The 15,632-nt window shown below is 47.4% G+C and overlaps 1 protein-coding gene and 1 long non-coding RNA gene across 2 annotated transcripts in view; one reads left to right on the top strand and one right to left on the bottom strand.

Moving 5' to 3' along the window:
• LOC132791072 (uncharacterized) overlaps window positions 1–15,632 on the bottom strand; it is a 51,375-nt gene that overhangs the window by 23,677 nt on the left and 12,066 nt on the right. The gene's annotated exons all lie outside the window — the stretch shown is intronic.
• LOC132791070 (titin) overlaps window positions 1–15,632 on the top strand; it is a 79,341-nt gene that overhangs the window by 7,039 nt on the left and 56,670 nt on the right. The window contains 9 exon segments of the mRNA XM_060799853.1: window positions 38–2,839; window positions 2,932–8,490; window positions 8,559–8,846; window positions 8,908–9,139; window positions 9,208–9,379; window positions 9,446–9,632; window positions 10,588–10,936; window positions 11,002–12,313; window positions 12,409–12,538. Coding sequence (XP_060655836.1) covers window positions 38–2,839; window positions 2,932–8,490; window positions 8,559–8,846; window positions 8,908–9,139; window positions 9,208–9,379; window positions 9,446–9,632; window positions 10,588–10,936; window positions 11,002–12,313; window positions 12,409–12,538 — 11,031 coding nt within the window.

Consider the following 15,632-nt stretch of genomic DNA (forward strand, 5'->3'; position numbering starts at 1 on the left):
TGAAAAGTTATATCAACACAACTCTTTCGCTTTGCAGCTCGTTCCAGCATCGACACATCTAGCATGCATCGCGGCCTCTACGAGAAGACGCAGAATTTGGAGAACAAGCAGTTCGTGGAGCCTCAATACGACATCGAGGAGATCTCCAAGTCCAAGCCCGTCTTCGTACAACCTCTCACCGATCCCAAACCCATCCACGACGGCAAGAACATCCATCTGGAGTGCCGTCTGGAACCCATGGGTGATCCCACCATGCGCGTCGAGTGGTTCCATAATGGACGTCCCGTCACCGTCGGTTCCCGGTTCCGCACCTACTACGACTTTGGTTTCGTCGCCCTAGACATCATTAAGGCGACCGCTGCCGACTCTGGCGAATACACTTGTCGTGCCACGAATCATCTGGGCTCTGCCCACACTTCGGCATGTGTGCGTGTCATTGATCACACCGATGTGGTGACTGAGACTCAGAACGAGCAGTCCTTAGAGCAGATTCAATTGCTGGAGGACTCGCGTCGTCGCCACCACCAGGAAGAGGATATCACCATCATGCAGGCACCTCAGTTTACACGTGCGCTGCACAACATTGAAACCATGGAAGGCACCAATGTACATCTGGAGTGCCGTCTGCAGCCCGTAGGTGATCCCAGCATGCGCATCGAGTGGCTCGTGAATGGCACCCCTGTGAAGACTGGTCATCGTTTCCGTCCCGCCTACGAGTTCGACTACGTCGCCTTAGATCTACTTGGCTGCTATGCCATCGACTCGGGTGTCTACACCTGCCAAGCCCGCAACCAACTGGGCGAAGCTGTCACCTCCTGTTCCGTGCGTATCATTGCCAAGAACGATTTCATTGATTCGCAAACCCAGAACAAGTCGGGTCTGCAGAAGATTCAGTATCTGGAAGACTCGTCGCGTTATCGTCGCAGCGAGTTTGTCGATGAAGTGGTCAACATTCGTCCACGTTTCCTCACACACCCCAAGAGTTTGCCCAACACTCGCGAAGGCGCCCATGCCCACTTTGAGTGCAAGATTGAGCCCATCACAGATCCTAATCTGAAGGTGGAATGGTTCAAGAACGGACGTCCCATCACTGTTGGTCATCGCTTCCGTCCCATTCATGACTTTGGCTATGTTGCCCTAGACATTGTGGGTCTGATTGCTGAGGATTCAGGTATCTATACCTGCCGTGCCGTCAACTTGATTGGCTCCGATGAGACTCAAGTGGAGTTGCAATGCCGCAGCAGCGAGCAAATCGTGACTGTTACCCAGAATGAGGCGGGTCTCGAGCAGATTCATTATTTGGAGGATCGTTCGCGTTACAGTCGCCGTGAGGAGATTGACGAGAGCACCAAGCAAGCGCCAGTCTTCACCACTTCGCTGAAGAACGTGGAGATCAAGGAGAACCAACGTGCTCACTTCGAGTGCCGCTTGATTCCTGTTTCCGATCCTTCGATGCGTGTTGAGTGGTACCACAACAATCTGCCACTCAAGTCAGGCTCTCGCTTCACCGAGACCAACAACTTTGGTTTCGTGGCTCTGGACATCATGGCCACACTGCCCGAGGATGCCGGCACCTACACCTGCCGTGCCTACAATGCCGTGGGTGAGGCCATCACCTCAGCTGTCGCTGTGGTGCACACCAAGAAGTCCATCTATTTGGAGTCGCAACACGAAACTGCTCTGCCACGTTTGCAGCATCTGGAAGATGGATCGAAGCGTCAACGCATCAGCGTCCAGGATGAATTCGTCTCGCAGGCCCCTGTCTTCACGATGCCGGTGCGCGATGTCCGCGTTGCCGAGAATCAAGCCGTGCACTTCGAGGCTCGTCTGATTCCTGTCGGCGATCCAAACCTTAAGGTGGAATGGTTGCGCAATGGCCAGCCCATTGAAGCCTCTAATCGCACCACAACCATGCATGACTTTGGCTATGTTGCCCTCAACATGAAGTACGTGAATCCCGAGGATTCAGGCACCTACACCTGCCGTGCCGTCAATGAACTGGGTCAGGCTGTGACCTCGGCCTCTTTGATTGTGCAGTCCAAGACTGCCATTCAGCTGGAGACCCAGCACGAGGCTGCCATGCATAAGATCCATCAACTAGAGGATCACAGCAAGTATCAGCGCCGTGAGGAGGAGGAATACACTGTAACCAGTGCTCCGGTGTTTGTTACCAAGTTGATTGGACCCAGCAATCTGCATGAAGGCCAGAGCGCCCATTACGAGTGCCGCATTGAGCCCTATCCAGATCCCAACCTCAAGGTTGAGTGGTTCCACAATGGCAAGCCATTGAGCACCGGCCATCGTTTCCGCACCACCTATGACTTTGGCTTTGCCGCTTTAGATATCCTTACCGTCTATGCGGAGGACAGCGGCGAGTACACTTGCCGTGTGACCAACAATCTCGGCGAGGCTGTTAACTCTATTGTCCTCAACGTCACTTCGCGTTCATCGATCATCCATGAAACTCAGCATGAGGAGGCGCTGACCAAGATCCAGCATCTGGAAGATACTTCACGCTTCCAGCGCAAGACTGATGAGGATCAGTTCCATGCCGAGCGCCCGCAATTCGGACGCCCATTGCGTAATGCCAAGGTCAACGAGGGCAATCCAGTGCATTTGGAAGCCACTTTGGTTCCAGTGAACGATCCAACTATGAAGGTGGAATGGTACTGCAATGGTAGACCCATCCAGACAGGTCATCGCTTCAAGACCACCTATGATTTCGGTTTTGTTGCTCTGGACATTCTGTATGCCCACGCCGAGGACACCGGCACCTACATGTGCAAGGCCAAGAACGCTGTAGGAGAAGCTGTCACGACTTGTGCTGTAAACGTCACAGGTAAGCAAAGATTTCCTTCCTAAGCGAGAGCTGAATTCTTGATTGAATCATTAAATATATATTTAAATCGTTGTGGTCTCTGTTTCATACAGCAAATAAGACACTGGATCTGGATACACTTGATGCTGATCGCCTGGAGAAGATTCGCCAGCTGGAAAGCTATGCTCCACCCACCAAGGTTGAAGTGGAGGAGAAGGGCCAGAAGCCCATCTTCCTCACTCCGCTCAGCAATTTGGAGCATCTGAAGGAGGGCGAGCACGCTCACTTGGAATGCCGCGTTGAGCCCATCAACGATCCCAACCTGAAGGTGGAATGGTTCTGCAATGGCAAGCAATTGCCCACTGGCCATCGTTATCGCACCACCCACGACTTTGGCTACGTTGCTCTGGATATCCTCTACGTTTATGGCGAGGATACTGGCACCTACATGTGCAAGGCTACCAATTTGCTGGGTGAGGCTGTCAACACTTGCAATGTGCGTGTGTTGAATCGTCGTAGCATGATTCTGGATACTCAGCATCCCGATGCTTTGGAGAAGATCCAGAAACTCGAATCGAAGGTAGTCACCACTCGCACTGAGGTCGGCGATCATCCCATTGGTCCACCTCACTTCACCGCCGAACTGCGCGGATCCACGGAGATCTACGAGGGTCAAACTGCTCACTTTGAGGCCCAAGTGGCACCTGTGCATGATCCTAATTTGCGCATCGAGTTCTACCACAATGGCAAGCCTCTGCCTTCGGCAGCTCGCTTCCACATCACCTTCGACTTTGGCTATGTGTCGCTGGATATTACCCATGCCGTGGCTGAAGATGCTGGCGAATACTCGGTGCGTGCTGTCAACGCTTTGGGACAGGCTGTCTCCTCTACCAATCTGCGTGTTATTGCCCGTGGTACCATCATCTCTGACACCCAACATCCCGAGGGTCTTGAGAAGATTCGCAAGCTGGAGTCGACGGCGCCTCATCAGCGCCAGGAGATTGAAACACCTGGCACACGCCAGCGTCCAGTGTTCACTCAACCGCTGCAGAACATCGATCGCATCAACGAACATCAAACGGCTCACTTCGAGGCTCGTCTGATTCCCGTCGGTGATCCCAACTTGAAGGTTGAGTGGTACCGCAATGAGAAGCTCATTGAGGACAGCTCTAGGATTACCAAGCAACACGACTTTGGCTATGTTTCGTTGGACATCTCACACATCCGCAAGGAGGACGAGGGTGTCTACATGTGCCGTGCTGTCAATCCACTGGGCGAGGCTGTTACCACCGCTTCGATGCGTGTGGTCAGCGAGGCCAGCATTCTGATGGACACCCAACATCCCGACAGCATTAGTCGCATCCACCAGCTGGAGAAACCTCAGGCTCCTCGTCCAGTGGAACCAGAGCGTCTCTTCGAGAAGCCCATCTTCACCCAGCTGCTGACCGGTCCCTCCGAGTTGTGGGAGGGCGCTCATGCCCACTTCGAGGCACGTGTGGTGCCCGTGGGCGATCCTTCGCTCAAGTTCGAGTGGTTCATCAACGGCGTGGAGCTGCAAATGGGCTCACGTCTGCGCACTACTCACGACTTCGGCTTCGTTACTCTGGACATCACTGCTGTAGTGCCCGAGGATGCTGGCGTTTACATGTGCCGCGCCTACAACGAAGCTGGTGAGGCTGTTTCTTCGACGGCCATGAAGGTCAAGACCAAGGCCAACATCGATGGCCAGCCCTTGATTCCCGAATCCTGGGAGGCTATTCGTCTGAAGGAAGCTGCCATGAATCGTGTGCCTGAGATGTTTGTGGACTCGACACCACAGCAGGCGCCAGTGTTCACCACGCACTTGCAGAGCTACGACAAGTTGCACGAGGGCCAGCATGTGCTGCTCGAGGCTCAGGTTGAGCCACGCGCTGATCCTAATCTGCGCATCGAGTGGTTCAAGAATGGCATCTCTCTGACCACCGGTTCTCGCATTCGCAGCACCTTCGATTTCGGTCTGGTTACTTTGTCGATCAACGGATTGCGTGAGGATGACTCCGCCATCTACACCTGCAAGGCGACCAACCAGGTGGGCGAAGCTGTATCCACATCCTCGCTCAAGATCGAAGATCGTCACTGGTTGCAGGCAGAATCTCTACATCCAGATTCGCTGCCTCGCATTGGCCAGTTGGAGGCACCCAAGGAGGGACGTCCCGAGGCTCCTGAGCCTACATATGAGACTCCAGTGTTCATCACTCATTTGAACAACATTGAGTGCAAGGAGAACGACAGCGTGCGCTTCGAATGTAATGTGGAGCCAGCTCGTGACCCAACAATGGGCATCGAGTGGTTCTACAATGGAAAACCATTGCAGGCAGCTGCTAAATTCAAGTCCATCTATGACTTTGGCTATTGCGCTTTGGATTTGAGCAACAGCTATGCTGAGAACAGCGGCATCTACACTTGCAAGGCCACCAACAGCAAGGGATCAGCCACCACGTCGGGCACATTGAAGTGCACCGGTGGCAAGACTATGTTCTTGGATACCCAGCATCCACAGGGCGAGAGCGGCCTGGAAGCTGTGCAGGAGACCGAAGCTGAGCTGGCTAATCGCTATGCTCAGAAGACGACCAAGCCGGAGACTCAGTATCCACCACCAGTGTGGACCAAGCCATTGCAGCAGGAGTTCCATCTCTCCGAGGCACAGCCCATCCATTTGGAGGCTAATGTAGAGCCCAAGGAGGATCCCAACTTGTTCATCGAATGGTACTTCAATGGCAAGCAATTGAACCATGGTTCTCGCTTCAAGATGACTAGCGAATTTGGTTTTGTGACCATGGACATGATTGAGGTGTACTCCAGAGATCAAGGTATCTACACCTGCAAAGCCTACAACAAGGCTGGTGAGGCCTTTACTTCGACCACCATCTTCTGTTCGAGCAAGGATAACATCATTGATTCGACACAGCATCCTAAGGGCGCCGAGGGTCTTGGACAGATTCAAGATCTAGAGGATTCCCTGCGCAAGGATGGCAGCAAGCCAGAGCAACCAGAGCAAGGAATTGCTCCTCGCTTTACCACCGAATTCGTCAACATTGTGGACATTGGCGAGGGTGAGTTGGCCCATTATGAGGCCAACCTCATTCCAGTCGGCGACCAGAGCATGGTCATCGAATGGTTCTTCAATGGCAAGGTACTCGAGGCAAGCCATCGCGTGCGCACCATCTACGCCTTTGGCACCGTTGCCCTCGAAGTGCTCGGCACTAAGATCGAAGATACCGGCACTTACACCTGCCGTGCTACCAACAAGTACGGTTCAGCCGAGATCAGCTGCACCCTGGAGTGTGTGGACAAGCCACGTGGCCAGAAGCCCAAGTTTACGTCGCACATCCAGCCGTTGGAGGGTCTGAAGGATGGCCAATCGGCTCACTTCGAATGCACCTTGATTCCAGTCAACGATCCGGAGCTCAAGGTCGAGTGGTATCACAATGGCAAGCTCATGCGTCACTCGAACCGCATCAAGACCGTCTCGGACTTTGGCTACGTCGTCCTGGATATTGCCTATCTGCAGGATCACGACAGTGGCGAGTATGTGTGCCGCGCCTGGAACAAGTATGGCGAAGACTTTACTCGCACCACCCTCAACTGCGGTGGACGCGGCGGTGTCTTCTATGACAGCTTGCAGCCCGACTCTCTGCAACGCATCCGCGAGCTGGAGTGTCCTCAGGGACAACAAACAGCTGGCGCTGCTCCTGTGGTTGCCGAGCCACCCAAGTTCATTACCCAGATCAGCGATGTTACCAAGCTGGTTGAGGGACAGAGCGCTCACTTCGAAGCGCGTCTGACTCCCATCACGGATCCCGACTTGGTGGTGGAATGGTACTTCAATGGCAAGAAACTACCACATGGTCATCGTTTCCGTACCTTCCACGACTTTGGCATTGTCATCCTCGACATTCTCTACTGCTACGAGGAGAACTCTGGTGTCTATGAGTGTCGCGCCTATAACAAGTACGGCGAAGATGTGACACGTGCTACTCTGAAGTGCGCCTCCAAGGCCAGCCTCATTCTGGACTCGCAGTTGCCACGCGGCATGGAAGGCGGCCTGGAGAAGATTGCCAATCTGGAGTACAGCATGGTGCGCACTCGCGAAGAAACCACCGAGGAGACCAAGGGCAAGGCCCCTGTCTTCACTGTGCCGTTAGAGAACATTGAGAATCTGCGCGAGGGTGAAAATGCTCATTTTGAGGCACGCATTACGCCCGCTGACGATCCCAAGCTGAAGGTGGAATGGTACTGGAATGGACGTCCATTGAAGGCGGGATCTCGCTTCCGCACTTTCTGCGACTTTGGCTTTGTCATCTTGGAGATTTCTCCCGTTTATCCCGAGGATTCTGGCGAGTATTCGTGCCGTGCTATTAACGAATATGGTGAGGCTGTGACCACAGCTACAATGAAGATCCAGGGCAAGCGCAGCATCATAATGGAATCCCAACTGCCTAAGGGTATGGAGGGCACTATTGATCGCATTGCTGAGCTCGAGGGTCTTGGCTCTCGCAACACCGAGTTTGTGCCAGAGGACGATTCTGGTAAACCACCAGAGTTCATCACGACGCCATTCGACATGGTCATCTCTGAGAATTCGCTGGCGCACTTCGAGTGCCGCCTGCAGCCTATCAACGATCCATCAATGCGTGTGGATTGGTTCCACAATGGCAAGGCCTTGTGGGCTGGCTCCCGCATCAAGACTATCAACGACTTTGGTTTTGTCATCCTCGAGATTGCCGGCTGCTACCAACGCGATACGGGTCTGTATACCTGCAAGGCAACCAACAAGCACGGTGAGGCCACTGTTTCGTGCAAGTTGCAGGTCAAGGGCCGTCAAGGCATTGTCATGGAACCACAACTGCCCTCAAACTTCCGCACTGGCACGGAGAGCTTGCAGAAGTTGGAGGAGAGCATGCACAAGCGCGAAGAGATTGTCATCGATGAGGAGCAACCCAACCCGCCCAAGTTCATTGAGGACATCAAGGATAACTTGGACGTCCCCGAGGGTGGCCCGATTCACTTCGACTGCCGCGTCGAGCCTGTCGGCGATCCAACAATGCGTATCGAATGGTTCTACAATGGACGTGTTATGGCCACTGGTTCTCGCGTGCATCAACTTAATGATTTCGGCTTTATTGCTCTGGACATCGATTACATCTATACTCGCGACTCTGGTGAATACACTTGCCGCGCCACTAACAAGTGGGGCACTGCTACTACCACCGCAAAGGTTACCTGTAAGGGCAAGCACAGCATTGTGTATGACTCGCAGCTGCCCGAGGGCATGACTGCCGAGAAGCTGAAGGAACTGGAGCGTGGACGCATCCCAGATGCTCCCAAGGTTGTTGAAGAGCAGTTTGGACCACCGAAGTTCACCACCCAGATCGCCTCGGTAACTGCCGAAGAGGCTGAGGCCGTGAGATTCGAGTGTCAAGTGGAGCCTAAGACTGATCCTAGTCTGCGCGTGGAATGGTATCGCAATGGCAAACCTCTGCCTCTGGGTCATCGTTATAGAAACGTTTTCGACATGGGCTTCGTCTCTCTGGACATTTTGTATGTGTATAGCGATGACTCTGGCGAATATGTCTGCCGTGCCGTCAATAATCACGGCGAGGATCGCACTAAGGCAACTGTTTCTTGCAAGAGTAAGTTTTCTCACGATACCAATTGAATTTATTAAGCCTAATTTTTATCTTTATTTCTTCCTTATTAGAATTGCCAACAATTCTGCTGCAGAACCAGGTGCCTCGCGGCATGAAGCGCTCAGAAACGCTCACTCAGATGGAGGCTACCATCAAGAAGTACACTTCTGAGGTGCATTTGACCGAGGATGATCTGTTCGATCCTGATCGCAAGCAGCCACCTCGCTTTGTTACCCAGATCAAGGAGCAGACTTCGCTCACAGAGATGGCCAAGACCAAATTCGAGTGCCAATTGGCACCAGTTGGTGATCCAAACATGAAGGTCGAATGGTTCTTCAACGGCAAACCTTTGCTTTACAGTAAGTATTCCTATCTATATTTATAAATTGCGCGATTTTTAATTTGTCTTTGTCTATGCAGAGAATCGCTTCCAGCCCATCTACGATTTCGGTTATGTTGCCATGAACTTTGGCTGGGTTTATCCCGAGGATAGTGGCGAATACGTTTGCCGTGCCACCAACTTGTACGGCATGGACGAGACTCGCGCCATCATCAAGGTATCTGGCAAGCCTGGCATTGTCTACGATTCTCAACTGCCCGCTCACATGCAGAGCATTGATCGCATTCGTGAAATGGAAGCCTCATGGCAAGTGTGAGTATCAAAAAGTTCGCTTTATTGTTTGAAACCCTTTTGATGTGGTTATTTTGATGCATTTTTAGTGTGCCTGAGGCTGCTGATCCTGATGCGAAGCCCAGAACGAAGCCCGTGTTTGTCAGCAAGCTGGAGCCACAGACTGTTGAGGAAGGCGATCCTGCCAGATTCTGTGTTCGTGTCACTGGACATCCACGTCCTCGTGTCATGTGGCTGATTAATGGACACACTGTTGTTCACGTAAGTTATTGCTGTAAGAGTTTTTAGAAGTGCCAAGATTAAAGCTATTTCCGTGTTACTCAACAGGGCTCGCGTTACAAGCTGACTAACGATGGTATGTTCCATCTGGATATCCCGAAGACCCGTCAATACGATACTGGCAAGGTTGAGGTTATTGCCCGTAACTCTGTGGGTGAATCGATTGCTTCCACCGAATTGAGTGTTGTGGCTCGTTCCGATGACTATCGCAATGTGCTTAAGAATTCACCACGTCGTAAGTTCAATATACACTTATTTTACACACACAAATACAATGCAATTCATGCAGATATATTTCAAAATATCTGTTTATGAACTATATTAACAGCTAATAGAAATTAATACAGTGCGAAGGTTGACCCAAAATTAAAAATAATTACAAATGATTTAGAATTTAAAGAAAGTTTTCTTCGGTAATAAATTTCGATACTTTTGGTGCTTCCCTCGCAGCTTTTAGTTAGCAAAGACTCACACAAATTCACAATAAATACGCATTGTAAATATTTACATACAAACATTGATTTCTATACATAGTATATGGTATTTAATACAGTTCAAGTAGAACTAGAACCCAAGTTTATTGCTTTTCAATCACAAACCACAATATCCAGATATAATATAGATACAGAATAGATCAAACAAAATGAATCACAAACTGCCCTCATACAATATACCCTATGATCCCAAAATAATTCCCTCCAAAGAGCCTGTTATTGTCTCTTCAACGAGCCACCAAGGAGCGATTCAGCGATTCTGAACGTGAAGAACTAAGGACTCCAACAAAATAAGTATCATCGTGGACCATGGGTAGTATGGTTGTGCAAGTTGTTAGTGTGTGTTTTAAAAATATCAATCTCTCTCTATCTATCTGTCTATATTCTAAACTGTGGCTGAGCATTCAACTTCTGTCTGTCGTCATATGAAATTGAATAAAACCGCAAAGGAGTTATCAAACCTCTGTTAGAAATAATCATCTCATCATAATCTAATCTTAACGATCATTGACTATCATCTGTACCATATTTTCTACTTAATTAAATTCATGTACTAATACTAAAGCTTTTTAGGAATGCTGTTAATTTTTTTACTCAAATATGCATGTCAATAGTTGTATTTTCATTGTAATAGTTTTTGCCGTTACTCGTAGTCCTTAATGTGTGATTAACTTGTGAATTTGCTTTGGAATTTAGCCTGGTACGATTATGAATTGACCGCCTATCAGAAGGAGCGTCAGGACAACGAATTGGTAAAGGTATTCGATGAGCGTAAGCAATATTTGTCCGAACAGAGCGCCCATACCCTGAAGGGAGTTGAGCACCTGAAGCCCAAGCAATACAAGCCCCAGACTCCCGACTGGCAGCAAAATGTCAAGGCCAAGAAGAGCGAGGAGTACTACAACAAGTTGCAGGAACTCGAAACCGAGCAGCTTCTCAAGGAGACCAATTTGCGCAAGGATAACCATCAATACGCCATTCCTGGCGAAAAGGTTGTGAGCAGCTCGGCTGCCAAGGGCATGGCCCAATCCTATGAAGAAAATCTGTAAGTACTTTTAACATTTAGTCTAATATCAACCAAACTTTAATATAATTCCCTTTTCTTAACAGTCAAGAGCAAACCCACACCACTCAGGTTAAGGCTGCACCACAAAAGGGCACAGCCGAGCCTTCAGAGTCCTCTGTGCATGGACGTGAAGTGCACATGAACAAGCAGCAACAGGTGCAGAAGGAAATCCAGGGTGACTTGGAGATTACACGCAAGATCACTGCCACCGAGACCACCGAAGTGGAGCACAAGGGCACCATTCAGGAGCGCGTTGTGAAGGGTCCAGTTAAGCCCGCCAAGGCACCTGTCTTCACAAAGAAGATTCAACCATGCCGTGTCTTCGAGAACGAGCAGGCCAAGTTCGAGGTGGAGTTCGAGGGCGAACCCATGCCCACCGTGAAGTGGTACCGCGAGAGTTTCCCCATTCAAAACTCACCCGATCTGCAGATTCACACGTTCAGCGGCAAGTCGATTCTGATTATTCGCCAAGTCTTCATTGAGGATTCGGCTGTATTCTCGTGTGTGGCCGAGAACCGTGGCGGAACTGCCAAGTGCAGTGCTAATTTGGTTGTGGAGGAGCGTAGACGCGCCGGCAAGGGCGGCATTCAGCCCCCAAGCTTTGTGACCACCATTCAGAGCACCACTGTCGCCACCGGCCAATTGGCTCGTTTCGATGCTAAGGTAACTGGCACTCGCCCCATGGATGTGTACTGGCTGAAGAATGGCATGAAGATTCAGCCAAGTATTAAATTCAAGATGCTCGAGGAGGACAGCGTGCACACTTTGCTCATTATCGAACCCTTCGCCGAGGATTCTGGTCGTTATGAGTGTGTGGCTGTAAATGCCGCTGGTGAGGCACGCTGCGATGGCGATTGCGTTGTTCAATCTCCCAGCAAGCCCGATAAGCCAACCACACCAGGTAGCGAGAAGGCTCCCCACATCATTGAGCAACTGAAGAGCCAATCTGTTGAGGAGGGCAGCAAGGTGATTTTCCGCTGTCGCGTGGATGGCAAGCCGACGCCCACAGCTCGTTGGATGCGTGGCGAGAACTTCGTGAAGCCATCGCGCTACTTCCAGATGACGCGTCAAGGTGAATACTATCAGCTCATCATCTCGGAGGCATTCCCCGAGGATGAGGGCACCTACAAGTGCGTCGCCGAGAACAAATTGGGCAGCATTCAGACCAGTGCTCAGTTGAAGGTGCGTCCCATCGAGAATTTGGATGCTCCACCAACCATTACGGCTCTAAAGGATGTCTCCGTCAGCGAGGGCATGCCTGCACAGTTCAAGACCACGGTCACAGGCAAGGTGAAGGCTACCAGCGTCCAATGGTTCCGCGAGGGCCAATTGATTCCGGAAACACCCGATTTCCAGGTAGGTTAAATACAAAACCAAATCCGCTAATTTCCCCCAATTTAGAAAAGTCTTTTAGTTTGATTTTCAATAACAATTTATGTGGCTCTTTTCAGATGATCTTTGATGGCAACAGTGCCGTCCTGTTGATTGGTACCACCTATGAGGAGGATTCGGGCATCTTTACAGTGCGTGTGACTTCGTCTACGGGACAAGTCGAATCATCAGCCAAACTGACTGTTAAAAGTAAGGATTAAACTAAAAACTAAGTAAACCAAAAACCAGAGTTCGATAACAACAGCGACAACAAGAAAACAAGAAACCGTAAGCGAACAGTGTTCGAAAACTCCAAAGAATGCTCAAAACACACAACAACGACCAAAAAAAAAAAAACGATTTTAAAAAATCTATAAAAATATTTATACATTTTTTTTACGTAACGGATCCTTACCATACTCTGACGTATTACAACAACAAGTCCAACTATTGTCAATAACTAGTCGTAAAAGTTTGAGAGTGAAGAATATTTTAAAACGAATTATTCGATTCGAAAGAATTTTATAGTTTCGATTTCTACTTCAACTATGATTTTTATTTTTATTTATTTTTTTTATTGAAAAAGCAACGAACGAGTTTTTATTACTAACAATTTCAATATGTGAACCCAAGCAACAATTCTAAATGGAAGATGTTTAACACGATAAATTCTAACTAAAGAAAAGAAACAAAAAAAAAACAAACTAAAAGCAAGTTTAATTAAAGGAAAACACAAAACATAATAAAAATAATTACAAGTATTTTGCAATATAAATATTTATAGATCATTTTCTTTTGTGGCAGTGCCAATCAACAGGGAATTGCTTGTCGGTTGAAAACGAAATTCGAAATATTTCAAATTTGAAATTTGAGTGAAACTCAGAAATAAAAATGTGAACGAAAGAAAAGCGCTCAGCAAATAGAAAATAGCTTGCCCCTTCGAGATGAGTTGAGTGGAATTATAAATATAAATAAGACCACTATGTACTTTCATAGTTGAGAATATATAGAAGACGGCACAGACATAGGCACTTTAAAAATACATACAATATACATAATGTTAAGATTCAGTATGTTCTGTATAATCTGTAGCCCCACCTCCACCTCCCTGGGAATTAGAAACATTTGTCGGAATAGTTTTGGGGCCGTGTGCAAAACGCACATTTGTCCCGCCTCCGCTCAAGCATGAACGTTTTATTTTTTCATTTGAATTTGAATTTGAATATTAGCATAAAATATTGTGGATGACACATCTAGCGCAGACTGTTCTTTGTAGCTTTCGGTGCTGCTCCCAAAAGATATCCCCCATAGATACCAGATATATCCGAGCACCCGGATCATGAACGTGCGCAAAAGTAGCACAGCAAAAAGGGGGGTACAAGCTGCACACTAATGAGGGAAGCAATAGAAACAGCAGGCAGCATCAGCAACGGTGAAGAGCGAAAATATCGAAAGCCATTGCAGACATTGAATTTCAGTTGCCAGCAGAGACCAGATTATCTATATGCATAGCATACAGTATAGATATATACCTCCACACTATATATGTATATGACCCATTCTATTTTCAAATTGTTTTTGGAAAATGTTGCTTTGAAAACTAATTTCCAATAGATTAGCTAAAAAACGTTTATATTTTTAGACCAGAGAACTGTCTGGATATTATTCACTTTGTGGCTACAATGAAAGGCAACATTTTATGTATTTTTCAAGTAAATCGTGAAATTTATTTCATTTTTCTTTCGCTTTCGAAGCATATATTGGCTTTCAATGTACAAGCGCTTTTCAAAATAAACTGACATTTAGATCAGGCAAAAATAAAATAATTAATTACCTACAAGTTGTTTGTTTCAATGCAGACCCCATCGGCCAAAGGCACAACATCGATGTAGAATCTAAATTGTAGATACAGCACCCATAACATAAATATACCTGTAGTTCTACACCAGCCATTAGACATGAGAACATGAATAAATGACTCTGTTTATGGTGCATAAATGATTTTAATTAATTCAATCAGTTACGGCAGTTCACTCATCGTCATCTTGGGCTTATGCCTCACTCTCTGAATCATTTATTTGATTTGATTTCTTATTTTTAGACGTTGACCAATTCTCGAATTTTGTATCCAACCGAAAACATGTTGCAGTCCCCCTGTGCAAAAGAAAATGCAAGTTAGAATAGATTCTTTAGGCTTCCCAAATTGGAACGAATCAAACTTTTACCAACAACTCAAACTCCAGCTTTGACTTGAACATGAACTCGTACTTCTACTTAAGATCCAGACAGACGTTGACGTCCAGTTAAAGTTGTCAGCAAACAATGATAGATGATGAATCTGACAATCCTCGAAACATATTATAATTTGTATTGTTTATTTAATTTACATACATTTATTTATTTTGTAGTGATGTTGCATGAGATTTTATTATTCATTTTTTATTGCCGCTTTTTACTACTAATTCGTTTCGTTTCCACTTTCTGTTATCATTCTTTATCAAAACGTTGCATTTCCAAGAACAAAACAAAAAACACATTTTGTAAAAACAAAACGAATAAGACGAATTATCTTAATCTATCATTCGATCCTATCCGATCTAAAGTATTTGCCGCTTTTGCTGCCGATGCTATTACATCCATTATATATTTTGTATCTTGTGGTAAAAACGCTTTACTAAAAAATTAATCATAAAAACTCATGCGACTTTCGTTTTAAGTTCAATATACGAATACATGGAGATATAATTGTAATCTGCCAGTTAATTAATGTTTATGTTTATGTTTACTTTTCCGTGTATCTCTTTAAGTGTTCGATCCTTCCCGATTGATCATTAATATCACGTCACTTCTTTGTTGTTTAATTGTATTTCTATGATTCGATTTCTCATGTATTTAATACTTAAAACCAATATCGCGTCTTTATCAAATAAATCAAAGCAAAATGCATCATATTTGACATTCGTGTTTGGCTCCATGCTTTGCGCATCCTTTTTTTGCTGTTTGCTGCCGCTGCTGTTGTTGCTGCTTTTCAATTGCAAGCGCGCATCAATCACAGGTACAGGTAAATGTATACGTATATTATTATGTTTATTGTTTTATTGAATTGAAAAAACACACTTGAGAGGATTGCACTTTACGAAACGAACAACACACTATTCAATACGGCCCCGTTAGGCAACTGTCTACCTTCTGTGCTCGATTGTTGTCTACATGAGAATGAGATGTCGGTCGAATGCGCTGCGCTCCGATGCGATGCGGTGCGGTGCGATGCTTACCCAAAAATACATACATATGCCAAATACAC

The sequence above is a fragment of the Drosophila nasuta genome, chromosome 3 (assembly GCF_023558535.2).
Source record: "Drosophila nasuta strain 15112-1781.00 chromosome 3, ASM2355853v1, whole genome shotgun sequence".
NCBI lineage: Eukaryota > Metazoa > Arthropoda > Insecta > Diptera > Drosophilidae > Drosophila > Drosophila nasuta.